At 33.4% G+C, this 17256-nt stretch overlaps 2 protein-coding genes and 1 long non-coding RNA gene across 3 annotated transcripts; 2 read left to right on the top strand and 1 right to left on the bottom strand.

The window, feature by feature from the left end:
- Positions 1-126: 126 nt before the first annotated feature.
- Osi23 (DUF1676 domain-containing protein Osi23) lies at positions 127-4654 on the top strand. Its single transcript, XM_071776830.1, has 4 exons — positions 127-494; positions 1710-2002; positions 2776-2942; positions 3007-4654. The coding sequence occupies exons 1-4, from the start codon at positions 408-410 to the stop codon at positions 3306-3308; spliced, it is 849 nt and encodes a 282-aa protein (XP_071632931.1). The 5' UTR covers positions 127-407; the 3' UTR covers positions 3309-4654.
- A 1278-nt stretch (positions 4655-5932) lies between these two features.
- Positions 5933-16871, top strand: Crh-bp (corticotropin releasing hormone binding protein). The gene is made up of 7 exons (XM_071776827.1): positions 5933-6601; positions 9969-10062; positions 12088-12248; positions 13726-13939; positions 15090-15268; positions 15693-15801; positions 16017-16871. Exons 1-7 carry the CDS (start codon positions 6485-6487, stop codon positions 16148-16150), a joined length of 1008 nt encoding a protein of 335 aa, XP_071632928.1. The 5' UTR covers positions 5933-6484; the 3' UTR covers positions 16151-16871.
- LOC139812185 (uncharacterized) lies at positions 9453-15799 on the bottom strand. Its single transcript, XR_011731828.1, has 5 exons — positions 15659-15799; positions 15022-15325; positions 14396-14587; positions 12104-12242; positions 9453-10475 (listed from the first exon to the last, which is right to left on the bottom strand). It is a non-coding gene; the product is annotated as an uncharacterized lncRNA (long non-coding RNA).
- Positions 16872-17256: the final 385 nt, after the last annotated feature.

The following is a 17256-nucleotide window of genomic DNA, read 5'->3' as shown; positions in this document are numbered from 1 at the left end:
ATTTTGTGTATCCAACGTAGCAATGCGGAATTCAAACTGATCTAAAAAATTATGAATAGAAATGCTCAATCTTTTTTTATTTAGACATTGATCATTTTTAAATTGTCTACTTTTTTCGCAGAGTTTCTCTAAAACTTTCGTAAATATATTCGCAAGGGTAATTATCATTGAAATACTTTTTCTGCGACGGAAATCGATTGATTATATCCATCATCGGGAAGAAAATAGTAATATCCGGGTGATCATATAGTAGGCACTAACATAGTTTTTGCCAACGATTGCGGAGAATGGTCGGTCGAGCGTTAAGTCCGGCCGCCTTTTGACCGCTACCTTGATGCCCTTCGATGACTCGTAATGACTACCTGCACGGCATCATAGTCTATTTTCTGCACGTATAAGTGTACGCAATGCACTACCCGCACGACCGTCTTTCGCAGTGCATCGCGACGTGTCCGTTCGTGAAGAGGTCTCCGGAGGAGTGCAGATTTTTCCAGGTAAAGCTCTCTATGAATATTTACGTGAATTTGGAGCGGTCTCAGCCTTTTCAGATTGTTCTTCTGAAAACTTTTTATCTGCCATTTTTCTTAATTTGCTCGAGTACGTCACACATTTTTAATAGAATATAAAAATTCAATAAATAATATGTGATAAAAGATAAGTATGAGAAATTTCTTTTTAATCATTATTAGGTACAGGATTAGGATTAATGATTAGGCAGATTAATTAATAATACTGTTAATTACAGAAATAAATGTAGAGAAAAATTAAAATTATATTTGTGTCAATTCAAAAGTAATATTTTTGCAAAATACATTATTATAAGTAATTAAATGCCATGAAAATTTTTTATGATAAATTTTTGATAGCAGAATGATTAAATGTACATGCTTTCCATCACTTCCGGTCTATATACACAATTTTTTTAAATGAAGTTCATATCTTTGTTGCTGTACTTTTATTTTGTCATTTAACAATTTACGCGCATATATTTAAGAAATCGAAGAAGAAAATAAGTAAAATATATAATAGTAATACTGACATAGATGAAATTGTCGACGGAATAAAAGATAAGAAAATAGGGGAAGAAAGTAGAACACGTGCAAACATCGTAAATGTTATTAATACTTCTTCTGATGGATTTTATTTGAATTTAAGTATTTGTTTCAGAATATTTTTGAACTTGATTACAGTTTTGAAGTTGATATTGTTGATAACATTTTTTTGTTTATCAGATATTACTTACAAATAATCTCTATTTTCGAAAAACAAAAGAGATAATAAAAATCTTAAATACATATTTTTAATTTAAAGACAAAAGTACCTTTTCATGGTAGTAATGCAATTTCGGAAAACTTTTTTTTTAACTTTTCTTCCTCGATTCTGAACTTTTTAAATTTTGTTCGTTAAAGTAAATTTAGAAATATTTGTTCAGCATTTACATGAAACAGTGTCTCTTATTTTCTTCAAACTATATATGTATTCTTCTGCCAATTTTCACATTTTTGCTAAAAGAGGAATTTGAAATTGTTCACAGAATTTTTTTCTTTAGCTCGAAAAAAGTGTATAGTTTAAAACGAATGAAGTTAATTTTTAGTCAGGAACACCATGTAAAAAGAACAAAGAGAAAGAGAAGAAATGTAGCTAGAACTGCGTCACTAACCCACATTGATATCGTTGATCCTGAGAGGCTTGTATGCGTTTAAATACAGATGCACCCTCGTGCTTTCCATGTCCTTGCCCTCACACTGACTGCGGTCGTAAGGGCCGGCTGTGACGATAAAACAAAATGGTACTCTGGATTACGGTCCATAATCAAGAATTGCCCATCGCTGTCCCAGAATAGCTCCGACCAGGATGAATTATTGGATATTTTTAGAAAATGTGTGCAGCAGAGAGCTATTGACACCTTAGATACCCTCCTCGACGACGATGTTATTACGATATACGACGGAGTCGATTTAATACGACTTCGTCCAAACGATGAAAACAATACGGAGTATAAGTAAGTTGATTTTTATAATCTATAATTATCTAATTAAAGAGAGGAAGAGAAAGAGAGAACAAATAGGCGCAGTAGGGAAGTAGATCAGAAATAGAATTCTGCCCGATAAAGGTTCAAGGCTAAAGGTATGCGAATCAGGGAGATATTGTCAAGGGAGCTGGAATTTCATCGGAGCTTGCTGCAATAAATTAGTATGCATCGAAGTTTGCTACAGTAACATTGTAATTTGTTATATTAGAATTCGTTGAATTTCGCGGAAGAATGCGTTATCTACCGCGTGCTCAAAGTTCAGTCTTGTACTCAAAACTTCCAATTATCTTTGATAATAATGGAAAATATGAGAGAAGGGAGAAAAGCATCTATTATATGTATTTTCGGCACGCTTTTGCTTTTTCGAAATTACTTTTAGATATGGATATCATACATTAAGAAATACTACTTTATACAATTAATTACGTAAATAATAAGGGTTTGGAACAACAATGCCGAGCGACATGAAGGAAATATTGCGTATGATTTTGTAATTACAGCTGATAATGTCAATTTGCGGATGCAATTGCACGTAAAAATTTACGTATTTTTTTCGAAACTAATTTTGCGAAACGAATCCTAAAGAGATTGTAAAAAAAGAAATATTAAATCAATACGTACGACTGTTCTTCATTCGCAAAATTTATAATATTACGTTTAAATCAGCATATCGCGCATGTTGTTGCAAACTCTTCGAGTAAAATCATATTTGCGATTAAAACACGCGCAGTGATTCTCGACAGAGATAATTTCGATGGATCGGAAGAGGAGGACATCAGCTGGTCGGCGATCATTTGGAATCGAATGACACGCGTCCTACGGACTCACGCTTTCAAAATTGACGTCGATCATATATTTAATACAGCTGCTAAAGCATCCGCGCGAAATTCGGACAATAATGTCGTTCAAGGTGAGTCGTAATGCGTGGATTACAGCATAAACTGTGAAACTTAAAATTAATTTGCATCCCTTAGGTCGAAAACGCCAACGTCGTAGAAATTACATGTTCCCGTTGATGATGATGGGCCTGCTATTGATGGGTTCGATCCTAGTGCCGATGGGTTTTCAATTCCTCGCGGTGTTGGGCGGTAAGGCTCTGATTCTCGCCAAAATGGCCCTTATACTGTCTAGCATACAAGGCCTGAAAAAGATAGCCACCAGTGGCGTCAATTATGGATTATACCATCATGTCCCGGACGCTTGGCATGACAGGAGTCATCAGGTGTTTGAGGAAGAACATTATCCGGTATACTCCGGTATACCTCCGCGTCCTTAAGTCTTTGCCTTAGTTCTTAGTGGAACGTTTCAAGTACAAGTCATTTAGGAAAGTTCCAACGCGACGCGCATTGTACTTTCATCGATATAAATATAAGCGGCAAAACGAGACAGCACAATCGGGATTGTTTCCTGAAGTTGAATTATTCATGGCAATGCTCTTGAATTTTATTAATGATCACGTATAGCGATTTGCTGCTCTGTTTTTCCTTCGAGACGTTTTACTCATCGCCCTACATTTTACCGTAAGCTGTTTGATCATGCAAAGCGGTTTACAATTTTCATTTCGTCTTACGCTATTTATCATACAGCGTATAACAGAAGGGCGTACTCGAGTTATCCGCCGACAAACTTCGAAAACATCTTTGATCCAGTGAAATATTTTTCTCTTCTAAATTTTTTTTATATTAGTCTCAATAAAACTCCATTTTCATAGATAATTGTTATTAATTGTATAAATTTATCATCACGCGCAAAGGATCGATATTTGAAAGTATTTACAAATTTGTAGATTTTTAGGTCGCCGGCACCCACATGTCGATTTATCTGCCGCGGTAGAATTGCAAATCGGCAATTGTATTACTGATAGACCCATAAATAGACTGTATTATTTGCAGTTTGTTCCCATCCTCGTGACCATCGTTTAATCGTAAACATGAGAGTCCGGTCTGTTTTGTTCTGACATACGAGTCTCGCACGAGGATACAGTCTGTCATAAGAGCGTTGTCTACACATCTGATTGTGAAAGAAAAAGATCTTTTTTTTTCCTAGGAATGCACGCACGCAAACGGCTACTTAAAGTGCCTCCGAGTACCGTGCGCATACGCATGTTTTAAAATAATAATTCTTTTTCGGATTTACATGGACGACGCTCAAAGTACAAATATCGCGACGCATCAATCATGGATAATAATATTAATAACTGATATCGTTTGATTGCACGAATTCTCTCGTCAGATGCCACGATAATTCTAATGGCAGATGGCAGTTATATAAATTGTATGTTAAACATTGGCATTCACGTTATAATCTACCGCAATTTGGTGACAATCGCATTTGGTGCGGTAAATTGTGCGGTTATTTATTCATCACGAATGTCGTCGGAGATACGTCGCATTTCGTAGTTAACTTCTATGGGAAAGCATGCTTACACAATGTCCATCATTTACATCTAAATAGATACCGTCAAGCAGAGCGATCGATTTTGACGTCTATAGACTATCTTGGTTCAATCGTGTATAAAAAAACCGAAGTCTGTATTGAGATATTGATCTTTGCTTCAGGGTTTAATTTATGTATTTTTGCGTATAGAGGGTAAATCCATTAATAAATGAGAGATTATCAGTCTTGTGTCAATGCTTATTTCTGTGATTGTATAAAATAATATAATACATTATTACTCTATAAATTGATTTAACAGAATTTATTTCCGACGTGTATATTTCATGCGAATTTTGATTGGTTTGAACATTTATCTATCAAGCACGGCTAGCGGCCGTCCGTTATATGTTACATAAGATTAATTGCATTTATACATTATTTTAACCAAGATCGCTATAAAGCGGCAAATGTTTACGCGACATAATATTTTCACGGTGCATGATTATTTACAGCTATAATATTCGCGGCGTATACTTGTTTAAAATATTAGTTTCGATCTTGCCTTAGGTCCTCATCGGTCACGTGATTATACGTTCATTACAATTATAACGGTTTTCGTCACGGACCTTGTTCGCATTCAATTACACTCCTAGCTCGAGCGTAAAGAAAACGTAATAATGCACCTTTTCTTAGTGTTTTCGTTACGGGGAAAATCATTTGTAAAGCTTACGGACTTTGCCATGAGCCACGGGCGACGACTCTTCGCCACCATCATCGATCTCGATTACGACTTTGAAATTAAAGCCGGACGAGATAATGTCGGGACAAAAGAGAGAGATATTATATATATATATATATATATATATATATATATATATATATATATATATGGTAAAGTGCGCTAATCGAGCGATATCGTTTAACGTCCATCTTGCTGACAGAATGACGCGCACATCCTGTATTCCTGCCGGGCGCTCTGACTACATACTTTGACATGCACATACTGCATGCACACACGCGTGCATGATGACGAACATCGTTGTAAACATTAATAACGAAGAACATTTAAAATGTCAACCCGTTCTCTCCCCAACGATACGATATATAGCTGTTGACGCGGAACGCTGCGATAGTGATTTTCGCATCTGCAAAAGAATCTGTCGATAATTCTTGTTGTCCCTTTGACATTCGCTTGCGATACGCGCAAAGCTTATATATACATCGAAATATGCATCATAAATTTCGATAATCAATGATACAGCAAATACAAATTTGTTGAGGTTTGAAATAAAAAAAGAGAAAGAAAGAAGAAGTTTGTGCATCTCGGATTATTAATTTATCATACTTATTATTGTATTTAAATTGTATTATTAAATCTTCTATCACACTGATCAAGAGAATGAAAAAATTTTCCTCCTGAAACTCTCTCTCGAAGACGGTCTTAAGAAAAAATGTTCAAGTACCGTTATGTATACTACTAACGAATTTGTAAAGAACGGACATTCTCTCCTGGGGCAGTAAAATTTTTAATGAAATATCGATTGTCTAAAAAGTTGTTTCATATAAAAATGTCATATATATTTTATATATATATAAAAATGACGAAAACGCTCGAGTGGAATACTTTTGTCCTCCTGGAGCGGACAAAGCGCATATTATATTCCTGTCTCCAAATTCACCGTGTAAAGAGCGTCGTGGAGCGCGTAACAATGAGGCTCGGGGCTCGGGGGTTGCGCGCAGCTAGGACGAAAAGGCTGGCGAGAGTGGCGAGGAGGCTGTGCGAGGTGCGGACCGTGCGGTCTAGCCGCTATAAGAGGGACGCCGTGCGTCGCGACGCCATCAGAACACCTGCCGCGCTCGACCCGAGCTCGCCGCAACCCACAACCCGCAACCCCCACGATCTCTCGTGCCGCCACTTCGATCTCTCCCCATCCCCAACGATCGAAAGGCGAGGGAGGCCGATCCAGCCGATCCAACCGATCCAGCCGCGAGGGAGAAGCTCTCCAGTTCTTACTCGGCTCGCGTAGTCGCCTGTTTCCGTCTCTTCCTGATCTCGCCGCTCGCCGTCAGTGAGAGATGTTCTCCAAGTCGATTTCAACCTCGATCCTCCTGGTTATCATCATTGTCGTCGTCGTCGGTGCAACGTTTCACGTTGCGAAAGCAGCAATCGGCAACGATCACCGTCAGCAACAGGTAAATGCATCGCTTGAATATATCATTTGCTTGTGGATTAAAGTGTGTAATATCTTGAATTCTTGAAGAAACTTGATTAAAATATTGAAATTTAAGATATAACATATATAAAATGAAACATGTATAAACCATATAATTTGAAGCAATAAGAGAATAACAATATTTTTAATAAGAGATGAGATATAATTGGAATTTACAAATAATTTTCTAACACTTATCAAGCTGTATATTAGTACTTAGTTGAAAAATGTTATGATAATTACTATCCACATATTACTGTCGAACAATATTTTAACATTATCTTTATTTGCGTGTCACACAAACAAATAAGACAATTATTCATCTTGATTGTACTATATGTTACAATTTTCATGACTTTTATTGCGTCCTCGGTTAATTCTTGAATTAACAATGATTGAATTAAGGATAACAGGCAAGATAATTGTGATTAGAATAAATGTGATATTGGAGTATCTCTAAATGAGAATAAATTGCGATGTTTTTAAACTATTAAAACGATATCTTTATTTATGTATGCACGGCGAGCAGTCATTAAAAAATGACAATTAGATTAAATGAAATATTGCGATTTACTTGAGTGTATTGTAATTATCTTGATTAAAAAGTTTCTTTAATAATTTATATTAACAAGATATCTCAAAATCTCTACACATACAATTTTGATTTAATTATTTTCCGTTTTTATTTCTTTTCTTCTATAAAAAGAAACTGATTCGAAGAAATAATTTATTTAAGAATTTTAGCGTAACAAACTTGGTGAAAATAATATTACTTTTGCAAGAGACCACGGTATACCGCGCGCGCGTAGGCTCCTTCCGCAATTAAAAAGCTCTTTCTTAATTAAGAAAATGAATTTCTTAATTATCTTAGATTTTGCTATATTTTTCTGCTACTATTCGACAATCGATCAATGACTCAAATGTTTATAGCTATAGATAATTGCGAAAATATATTTAATATATGATTGTATTTATGTGGTACTTATATATACAATATATGTACTAATAAACTTCAATAAAATTAAAGATATATTTAATAATATATAAAAATAATCATTAAAGAATTAATTATTTTTTAATATAAAGAATAGCGTTAAATTAAGAATATGAGAAATTTAAATCAAAATTCAATACAAGTGAATCGTATTATAAAATAAATTAAAGGATAAAAAGAGAGTTTCGAGACCTAAGAGGGTTTAGGAACTTTCTAATTGTACTACAAGTGACGTCATTTGCTAACTTATAATGAGTTTTGATTCTCTACTTAGAAGTGAGTCACTCTTAGCTAGTTAGTTAAGGTTTGGACTTCTTTCCACTCTTGCAGAAGGAGACAGAAATAAGCAACATCAAGGTACCGTGTCACAAAGACGAAAGCTTAATTAGCTCAACTTTATTACAGCGTTTTATAATAGGTAAAGCTGTATCTTTTGCGCGTTTTCATTATAATTTTTACAAAAAAGAAGTCACACGAGCGAGAGAATTTTTTAAATCTAAATTATTTTGCTGTTCGATTATATAATTTCTATGACGAAATGATATAGAACTGTATACTTATATTGATGTTAGCTAAAAACAGAAATGAGAGAATGAAATTGAACTTACGTGTTTTAATCTAACGTGCATGACGCTTTATTTTATAGCGACATCAATTCCTTGTGTATCCAAAGAGGGTTAAAAGGAACGAACGAAAACTCCGAACTACCCTATATTACGGTACCGGGGACCTCGTGTGTCACATTAACGATGTGCGATAATTATCTTAGGTACCGCGTTCGATAAACGCGCCCGTATTGCGATTCGCACCAGGGCCATCATTCAGACACAAGACTTGGGCAATTACTCTCGAGACAGGTTTATCTGGCAGGTGGGGAGGCGGTATTCGTAGCGGCTCCCACATCCGCTAGCGACAGTCGAGAAATAATGTTAATTAAATAACGGATTTTTCGCACACGCGCGAAGCGGGGCACACCGCGCGGTGGAAAATGCAATTTGCGCGATTTTTGCCCCGCGGCGCGAAATAACAAATGCGCATTGTGCATACGAACGAAATGCAACAACGAGAAATGCTGTACGAGCTATCCCGTTCAAGTCGTAACGCCGCTACCCGCGACCGTTCCTTTTATCGGTGGACTTTTTAACCGGATTTTTTTTGTATCTGCAATGTGGTCACATAAAAGCGCGGTTCAGATTCTCGTAGTTATTTTTTATAGAGCGATGATCAGCATAATTCTCCGATCTGACAACAAACAGGCGAGTGTGAAACTAACAGAAACGAGATAGTGTAGAGAATTATATAAAAACAAGATTCTTTGTATTATAAAACAAACGGGTTTCGATTGACTTTTTCAAGTATCATTCAAACATGTTTAGTGGATTTAATTGAGCGGAAATTTATTTGCATTTTCAAGCAAATATTGCGTTACATAATGCTCGTATCGTATCACGTTTTAATTGTGTGTTTGTTAGCAGTAATAACATTTGATTCGAGCCAAAGTTTATTATTACGGATATTTACTAAGTACTTTGTAATCACGCAATTATTATCCATTCATCGATTTAAAAATCATAATAAAAGATTCCACCTCAGACAATAAAAGCAACATGATCGATTGCACTGTGAAGTAATATAAAAGCACATGAACTTGCTCGAATGCTTAATGCGAAGAAGAGGCAAGGAAAACGAATATAGATTAGACCTCGGCAAACTTCGACCGTTATATTACGCGTGAAACTTTCTGTATATTGAGTTGCCAAAGAGGAAATATCAAGTTTTCTCAATACACAATAAGTCCTTCATTCTCTATTTATAAACAAATGGTGTTACGATAAAATGCGTCTAACTGAAATTGCTTTATTGTGCTAGAGTTATCATCATGGCACGTACATGTATTTTTAAAGAATATTTTCACTCGAAGCGCAATTGCTAAATTAAAATTGTTGAACATGTAGAAGAATGGACGATTTTATATTGCATGCTATGTACTATTACTATATTATACTATTTACATTTACAAATAAAATATATCCTATACAAACGTGGAATGCGTGAAATGGAATAAGCTGCGTGTTGCACGTATCGCAAAGATTGAGATTAATTAGACCGATGTCGGCGTTATAATATTACTATTAGCAATATTGACGCGTCAAATTTTTAATAATCGTTCATACACGCACGAGCGTGAAGAAATACAAATGACAATCCATTTTTCAATTTCCATAAAACTTCAGCACTTTGTTGGCTGCCTAACGTTGTGCACACGGGATTTTAAACAAAAATATTTGTTAAATCGATTAACTTGACAATTTGTGTGTCTGCTGTGTCTTGCATAATATATTTCTTTTTTCAGATAACGAATGAAGCAGTTGCCAATATCTTGAGTTATGAATCGGGAGGAAAGGCTTCATTCGAGGTACCGCGTGAACATTATCGGCCGATTACAGGTAACCGCGAACAATGTGATTGCAAATAATATATTATGTTGTAACATATAAATAATATTTTAAATAGATTACTTTTTTATTTCTTTTTTTCGCGTATTTTATTACTTTAATTGTTATATATTATAAAAGTTTGGGAAAAATAATGTTATTTTTCGCTGTGTAGAAATGGATCGCATTAAAGTAATGGTTCACCTAAACTGACTATTTGAAATATTACATCTACATAATCTTTGCGTTGTAATCCTACATCATGCCATGTGTGTTTAAACAGATGCTTGCATATACCCGATAACAGATGATTACTATCGATGCTCAACTAACACTGCGACGGCGACGCTTGCTTGTAATTGAAACTTGTAGCAATATTTGCCAATAATTTACCACTAGTGTCGTAAATTTGCGGACAGGATAATCTAAAACAGAAAAAAATTGTTCTTTAATTCGGAAGATTGAAAGAATGTCTGTTATCGCGTTGCACTCTCAAGACACACCTTTTTACTTGTTACTTGTTAATTCCATTATCGAAAGTTCTTAGTTATTTATCCATTTATTTATTAATTAAAAGTTTATTATGCAAAGTCACGTAATTTCTTTTTCTGCTGCTAATTGCTTAAAAATAATTTATACATACAAAAGAATAACTATTTTCCGATCTTTTATTCTCGCTTTCTGGTTTTCGTGATTCGAAAGAAATATGCAAACAATATACAAGTTGACAGCTCGTATAGTTTCTGTGTATATAATATGTTTAAGCACAGTATAAGTGTGTAAAAGTGTGTTTTGATATATTTCTCTGTAGCAGTAGATTTAATCAAAAAATAATTTTAAAAAGCGATTCTGTTTTTAAATGCGTATATAAAAATTATTTCCACCATTCAATTTTGCCTTTTAAAAATCTGTCTCTGAAATATTTCTTAATTGGATATTATACACTGAAAATAAATTTTCTGCATTTTAATAAATATTAGTTTGCATACAACTGTGACTCCATTTACTAAAATGAAGAAAATTTTCCTTTTTATTAGTATATGTGTAATTCACCGAGATAAAATATACTAATAAAAGGAAAATTTTCTCTATTTTAATAAATGGGGTCACAGTTGTATGCAAACGAATATTTACTAAAATGCAAAAAATTTTTCTTCTCAATATATACAAATGTAACATATAATTCCATTTAATAAGCTACTCAATTTCCATTTTAAAATAAGCTTCTTGTAACCACGTTAATCCACGTTATAAGATGCTTAAAAGTGGTTATGCATGTGATCCAAGTATTTTGGTGCTTTGCGACGAAAGCGTATCGTAAGCTTCGTAATTGAGGCGTTTGATACGGTAATCACGTTATTGCACAAAATCGCGTTAATGGATGGACCACGCAGTTTCCGCAACAGTAACCGAACTAGTAAATAATTTCCGCACATTGAGTATTACACAATAACCGTGTAATCGCATTCCGAATGCGATTAAAACCCAACGGGAATTTAAATCAGATTTTATCTAAGCAAAAACTAAAATTATACTTTTAATCTAACGTTTAATGACTTCTTTATCTTTCGCATTTAGCGTGATTACATTTTATAAAACAAGCCACGTTCGCATTTACTTTTTTTTACCGTATCATTTTAACATGCAAATATTTGTTACCTTTATCAGTAAATTCTGAAATATTACAGCGTATTTATACAGAGATAAATAGTATAAGAAAATTTATAGACACCTTGCATAAAAATGTACATATTATACATATATAAAATTCTTCAAGTATTTAATTATTGAGACATATTCTTAGATATAAAATATAGAAGTTATATGTTAAAAAGACTTAAAGCTCTCACTGTTTTATTTGATAAAATATTGATTATGATAATTTACAAAATGTGTGTACGTGTATAGTAGGTAACATTAATATAGAAATATACAGAAATCAGATCACGAGATAAAAATAATTGCAAAAACTTTGTACGTTGAAAAACATTTGCAGGAAGTAATGATTAAAATTATATCGTTGATGTTCTGTTACAGACTGTATGTTTGTTACCTCAGAAAGTGGACCATTCTCTTATATATCGCCGACCGATGATGACAACGTTTGTGGAATATACTTTTTGACTGATCCAGATCGCGTAGTAGAAATACATTTCCATAGCTTCGACGTTCCTTGCGATCACCGTGGACTTCTAGCAGTACGTAATCATTAATTATTACTAAGAATATTAATTTTTAATCCAAAATTTTATTTTAAAAAATATTGGATTAATATTTTTTTATCTAAATATTATCTGGTCCTATTATAAAATTAAAATATTTTATTTTATATAATCATTCTAGTAGTACTTTACAATTATGTATAATAAAAATATAATTTTACTGCTTTGTGATAGCAATCGAAACGAAACAATAACAAATAAAAATAGCAAATTACAGTTTGTTTCCAAATAAATCACAAAATAAAAACACGTTTTGTAGGGTAATAAACTTATTTCACAGAATTATTTCAAAAAGCAGACATATATCTTCTAATCGTACGCCAGAATTTGTTATTTAAGCAAATGTTTATGTTTAAGAAATATTTGCAGAATATTAATACAAAATAATATAATATGTTTAAACAAAGTAAATTTTTCAGAATCACTGACAAAGTAATAGCAGGCAGAAGTTTATTAATTAGGAAAATTGTAAAATTCTTGCAAATGTCATAAATAAGTCTTGAATCTTTCCAAGAAAGTAGAACAGAGGGAAATATATAATACATTATCCCGCAAAGCGCAGATCTCTCTACTGCGAAATTGCAGTAGGTTGCTCGTCAACGGCAACAATAAGCGAAATCGTGAAAGCTATTTAAAAGAAACAACGTCAACAATGTCGTAAACGAATTGTTGCAGGGCACGTGCCAGGACAAAAATCGAATCGCGAAGTTTCCCCCCTTCCGACTCTCACCCCGGTTCTCCCTGTTGCTATTAATGGAAAACTCCTGTAGGGTAAATCCGGATAATCCTACGATAGCGGTACATGTCATGTGCCGCGAATGCACAGAAGTCAATATACTACGAGAAGAAAGCTTTTAATAGCATCAGAAGCGAATTTTATTCGTCACGTTTTCGCGAAATGTAATTTAAATCCTAACACGGCTGAAATTGTAACTCGAATTCTATAATATGGTTTTTGACAATTTCTTTTTTCTGTAATATTTCTTATTGGATGTGTCGTGCAACATTTAATACTATATAGCGTCTTCCCTTAAAAATAGTTCTTGTATATAATTTTTATAATTCCTCTGTAGTATAATTATAATATATATAACTATAAAGATTTCTGTGTAAACTGAAATTATATCATATGCACTTTACAAAATTCTACACCGCAATATTAATAATTGGCATAATATTTATTTTACTACATTTTGCGACTTTAATATTAATCATAAAAAATTTTATATGTTTTTATTATATTTACAAGTACCTATATATTTATGAAGATAAAGAAAATAAAATAGATTTAACTTTACTGAAATATTTTATATTGTACGTAATATATGTAAAACGAAATTAATAAATTGAAAAACGCGCTCTTATATATATATATATATATATTTGAACGATCAAGTGATAACGTTTGATGATAAGAAGGTATATAAGTCTTTAATTACTCGTTATTTAAAAGGTAATCGATGGCTGGGAATTGAACGGCGAAATATTTCCGAGCGAGAGCGACCACTCATTATCGATGAAGGAGAGAACGAGCGAATTCTGCGGTAAGAACAGATGGTACAGGAGGACTTTTACAAGTTCGCAGAATGCTGCACTCCTCCAATATAGAATACCTCTACGTGGGAAGGGTTTTGTCGTATCCGCAAGATATCCAAAAAATCCAAGACGTAAGTATTATTGCTCGAACATGACATAAATTTTGGAAAAAAAGCTTAACTTTTTTAGACATATAAAAGAATATATAATCTACAGTTTTATTACATTTTTAAACGAATGTAAAAATAAAAAAGGAAAGAAAGATCATTAAATGATTAATAAAATATAAGGATTTCGTTACACGAGATGTTACTTTTATGTTTGTTTGCATTTTATTTAGATTACTAATTATATCTTAATAATTGAGCCTTTATACAATATAAAATAACATTTTATTTTTAGCGTTGAATTAAAATAAAATGTATTATTTCTAATAATATAAATTTTCCAATAATTTCTTTCAATTGACAGTATTTAAATCTATATTGAGTATAATCCATTAATAATTCTGAACTTCCTACGATTAACGAAAGTCGGATATGTATCTTTAAAATTCGGAATAATGAACGTTGGAAAATCGATGTTACCTGTTCTACATGAAATGGTCATAATGCATTAACATTGCAAATCCACAGCCATTCATCGTTTTAGTCTTGTAATTCGATTACATCATACAAGTACAGGCTTCACGGTATTCTAAACTTGAATATTGTCTCAACGTCCTAGATATCCTATAGATCAGACTCTGATTAGATCCACCTAATCCATTTTATCCATTTCTGCGACAGATGAACCAGACGTAAATTAGAACGCTCGTAAATGAGAACGTGTCAGGTCTAATTCTAGGAAACGGGATGTCTTCCATCATACTTCCTTTTTAAGTAAAGATAGAGAAGAATGACACGAGAAAATATAACGGTTTAATAAGCTATATTTTTTCATGAACCAGTTTACTTCCGCAAACAAATATTTAGGCTGCGTTCAAGGAACTTGCTATTAGCGCTATTGCGTCATTCTATCCTTGTTTTACACCTAATGAGTGATAAAGATAGAATGACGCAATAGCGCTAATATAGCAAGTTCTATACGAACGCACCCTTAGGTAGAGAAACAAGTGACTACTTACGAAGAATTAATTAATATATTGATAGGAACGCGCGAAAGAGTATTATTATGATGTTTGTCGGTTAAAAGTTAAATAACAAATACAAACCATTCTCAGCTGATTCTGATTGATCGCGTACTTTAGACTTTTGTGTTTTCTTTTTTTTTGCTTTTCAGCCTGCAATGTCTTGTCGGTCAGCACGACTGATCCGTTCACGCTTCGCAATTATGGCAGACGGATTAATTGCACCCTCGTGGCAGTGTATCCTGGTGCCGTACGAATAATTGCCCTCGGAATCGGCGGTAGCAGCTCGCATGGTGTCGTTCACACAAGCGAAACCGGCACTTTACGCAAAGTACGTTGTAAAATCTTTTTCTTCACGTCACGATCCATAATCGTTGTCCTCTTACGCCTAAACATTAATATGTTTCATATAGTGAAATTAAGACAGTTATGTCGCTGAAATAACGATTTTTTATTTATTTATACTATATGAAGTTCAAAAATCGAGTTTAATGATAATCCAACCATCATGATTGATTAGTCTGCATGGAATTAAGAATTCTTATCCGCTTTTTATTTAAAATAACCAAGCTTTATTTCAAAAATTGGTGTTTTTATCTCAAAAAGGATTTTTCAATTGGAGATAAAAAAGAATAAACTTTTTTCACGAGAGTCAAAATGTTTTCTATATCGAAAAACTTTTATGCGCTTTTTCGGTATGGCTATTTTTGTTTCGATATACAATATTTATTAGGATGTAATCGGTTTATTTTCAGTGCGATGTGAGGAGTCCGCGGGATCGAGTGCAGATTGGAGGTAGCCACGGTTTCGATACGACGAAACTCGACGTAATTGACTCCATCTGCGGCATTGATTCCAAACCCGGTAATGAATCTTTCATGCACGGAATCAACGAGTCACAATTTAAAGTGCTGACTCGCTGAATAGAGCGACGTTAATTTCATACATATCATTCATATGTCGTCATTTTTGCAACTTGTATAAATCCATGCTTATACGTATATATGATATGAAGAATACTGCAATGTATACATATAGAATATTTTGCCTGCAATAAAAAATAAATGTTTTGATTTCAGATATAAAGGAGCTCGTAGCGTACGACATAACAGCGGTACGACTATTATCGAGCGGTTACTACGATAACTCGGTGACGGTGGCAATAAGTCCAATTGTAGACGGCAGTCTATTGGATTCCGCTTCCGGTCTTTAAAGCGACTGCTTTCGAACAATCTCGTCATCGTACGTCCGCCGCACTCGCTACTCGCTACGCGTCTGTTCTCGACGCTTAATATCTTCGTTGCGGACGCAACGCCAACATTGGTTGTGTAAAACATAGCGTATCCCTCCGATAGTTTGCAGATTATTTATGTATTTGTGTTACACATGCTAGAAGACAGCGTAGAATATCACATATATATGTGAACGAGAGCTGAAGATGAATTCTGTCAAAGACTGATTATTCCAATTATTCTCTTCTCGTGTTCTTCTACTATAATCTACTTCATCAACGTCATTATTCAGATATTTCTCATTATAATTTTTCATAAGAGATATTTATCTTACTGCTATGTCTAATTATCATTAAGCATTTAACATTTAACTAAAGTGTTAAACAATAATTTAATAGTATCGTTAAATGTGTTGTGTATCCAAATATAAAACTTTTATTAATGCAGATATAAATCTATATATTTTCAACATTTCATTTTATATTAAATCATAAAATATTTGAAATGAAGCATTTTACTTACTTTATAATTATAACTTCTACATTAATTAATATTAATAAAAATGTAATTGTTTTATTTTATGACTAAAAGTGAACGTGTTTTAAATGAAACAAATATGATGTGAAACGACAGACATGACATTGCAGCTTAATATGTATATTTGTATTTATTTAAGTTAATAAATAGTCGAAAGTAGATATATTTATCGCTTAATAAATGTTCTCAACCGTTAAGAACGATGATATTATATGTACGACACAGCGGCTTAAAAAAAATATATATAATAAATTTGTGTTAATTGCATTAATTTGACAAACGGTAGTGTATTTTGTATAAAAAATTTAAGCGTAGAGATAATAAATTAAATTAACCGGATATCGAAATGTGATCTAAAAACATTAAGTTTAAAATATTTTTTATCAACAATTATGTGCATAAGTACAAGAAAAAATACGACAGATTTGGAAACGTCTACGTTCGGACAAACATGACGGTGATGGATGACGGTGACAAACCTGGCACTCAAACTGAAGCTGTAGCGGAGAATTAATCGATGGTGATGGTGATGTAATTTGTATTATTCTTG

Source organism: Temnothorax longispinosus, chromosome 4 (assembly GCF_030848805.1).
Source record: "Temnothorax longispinosus isolate EJ_2023e chromosome 4, Tlon_JGU_v1, whole genome shotgun sequence".
In the NCBI taxonomy this organism is placed as follows: Eukaryota; Metazoa; Arthropoda; class Insecta; order Hymenoptera; family Formicidae; genus Temnothorax; species Temnothorax longispinosus.
The sequence above is the reverse complement of the archived record's forward strand: the minus strand, read 5'-3'. Positions and strand labels throughout refer to the sequence as shown.

What these genes read in the sequence shown, in the direction of transcription:
- Osi23 (XM_071776830.1), top strand. Translation starts at nt 408, where the DNA reads ATGCACTACCCGCACGACCGTCTTTCGCAGTGCATCGCGACGTGTCCG. An exon ending in GAAAACAATACGGAGTATAA is followed by an intron (nt 2,003 to 2,775) that starts GTAAGTTGATTT and finishes GATTCTCGACAG; the next exon opens with AGATAATTTCGATGGATCGG. An exon ending in GGACAATAATGTCGTTCAAG is followed by an intron (nt 2,943 to 3,006) that starts GTGAGTCGTAAT and finishes TGCATCCCTTAG; the next exon opens with GTCGAAAACGCCAACGTCGT.
- Crh-bp (XM_071776827.1), top strand. Translation starts at nt 6,485, where the DNA reads ATGTTCTCCAAGTCGATTTCAACCTCGATCCTCCTGGTTATCATCATT. An exon ending in ACGATCACCGTCAGCAACAG is followed by an intron (nt 6,602 to 9,968) that starts GTAAATGCATCG and finishes TTCTTTTTTCAG; the next exon opens with ATAACGAATGAAGCAGTTGC. An exon ending in ATATCCAAAAAATCCAAGAC is followed by an intron (nt 13,940 to 15,089) that starts GTAAGTATTATT and finishes TTTGCTTTTCAG; the next exon opens with CCTGCAATGTCTTGTCGGTC.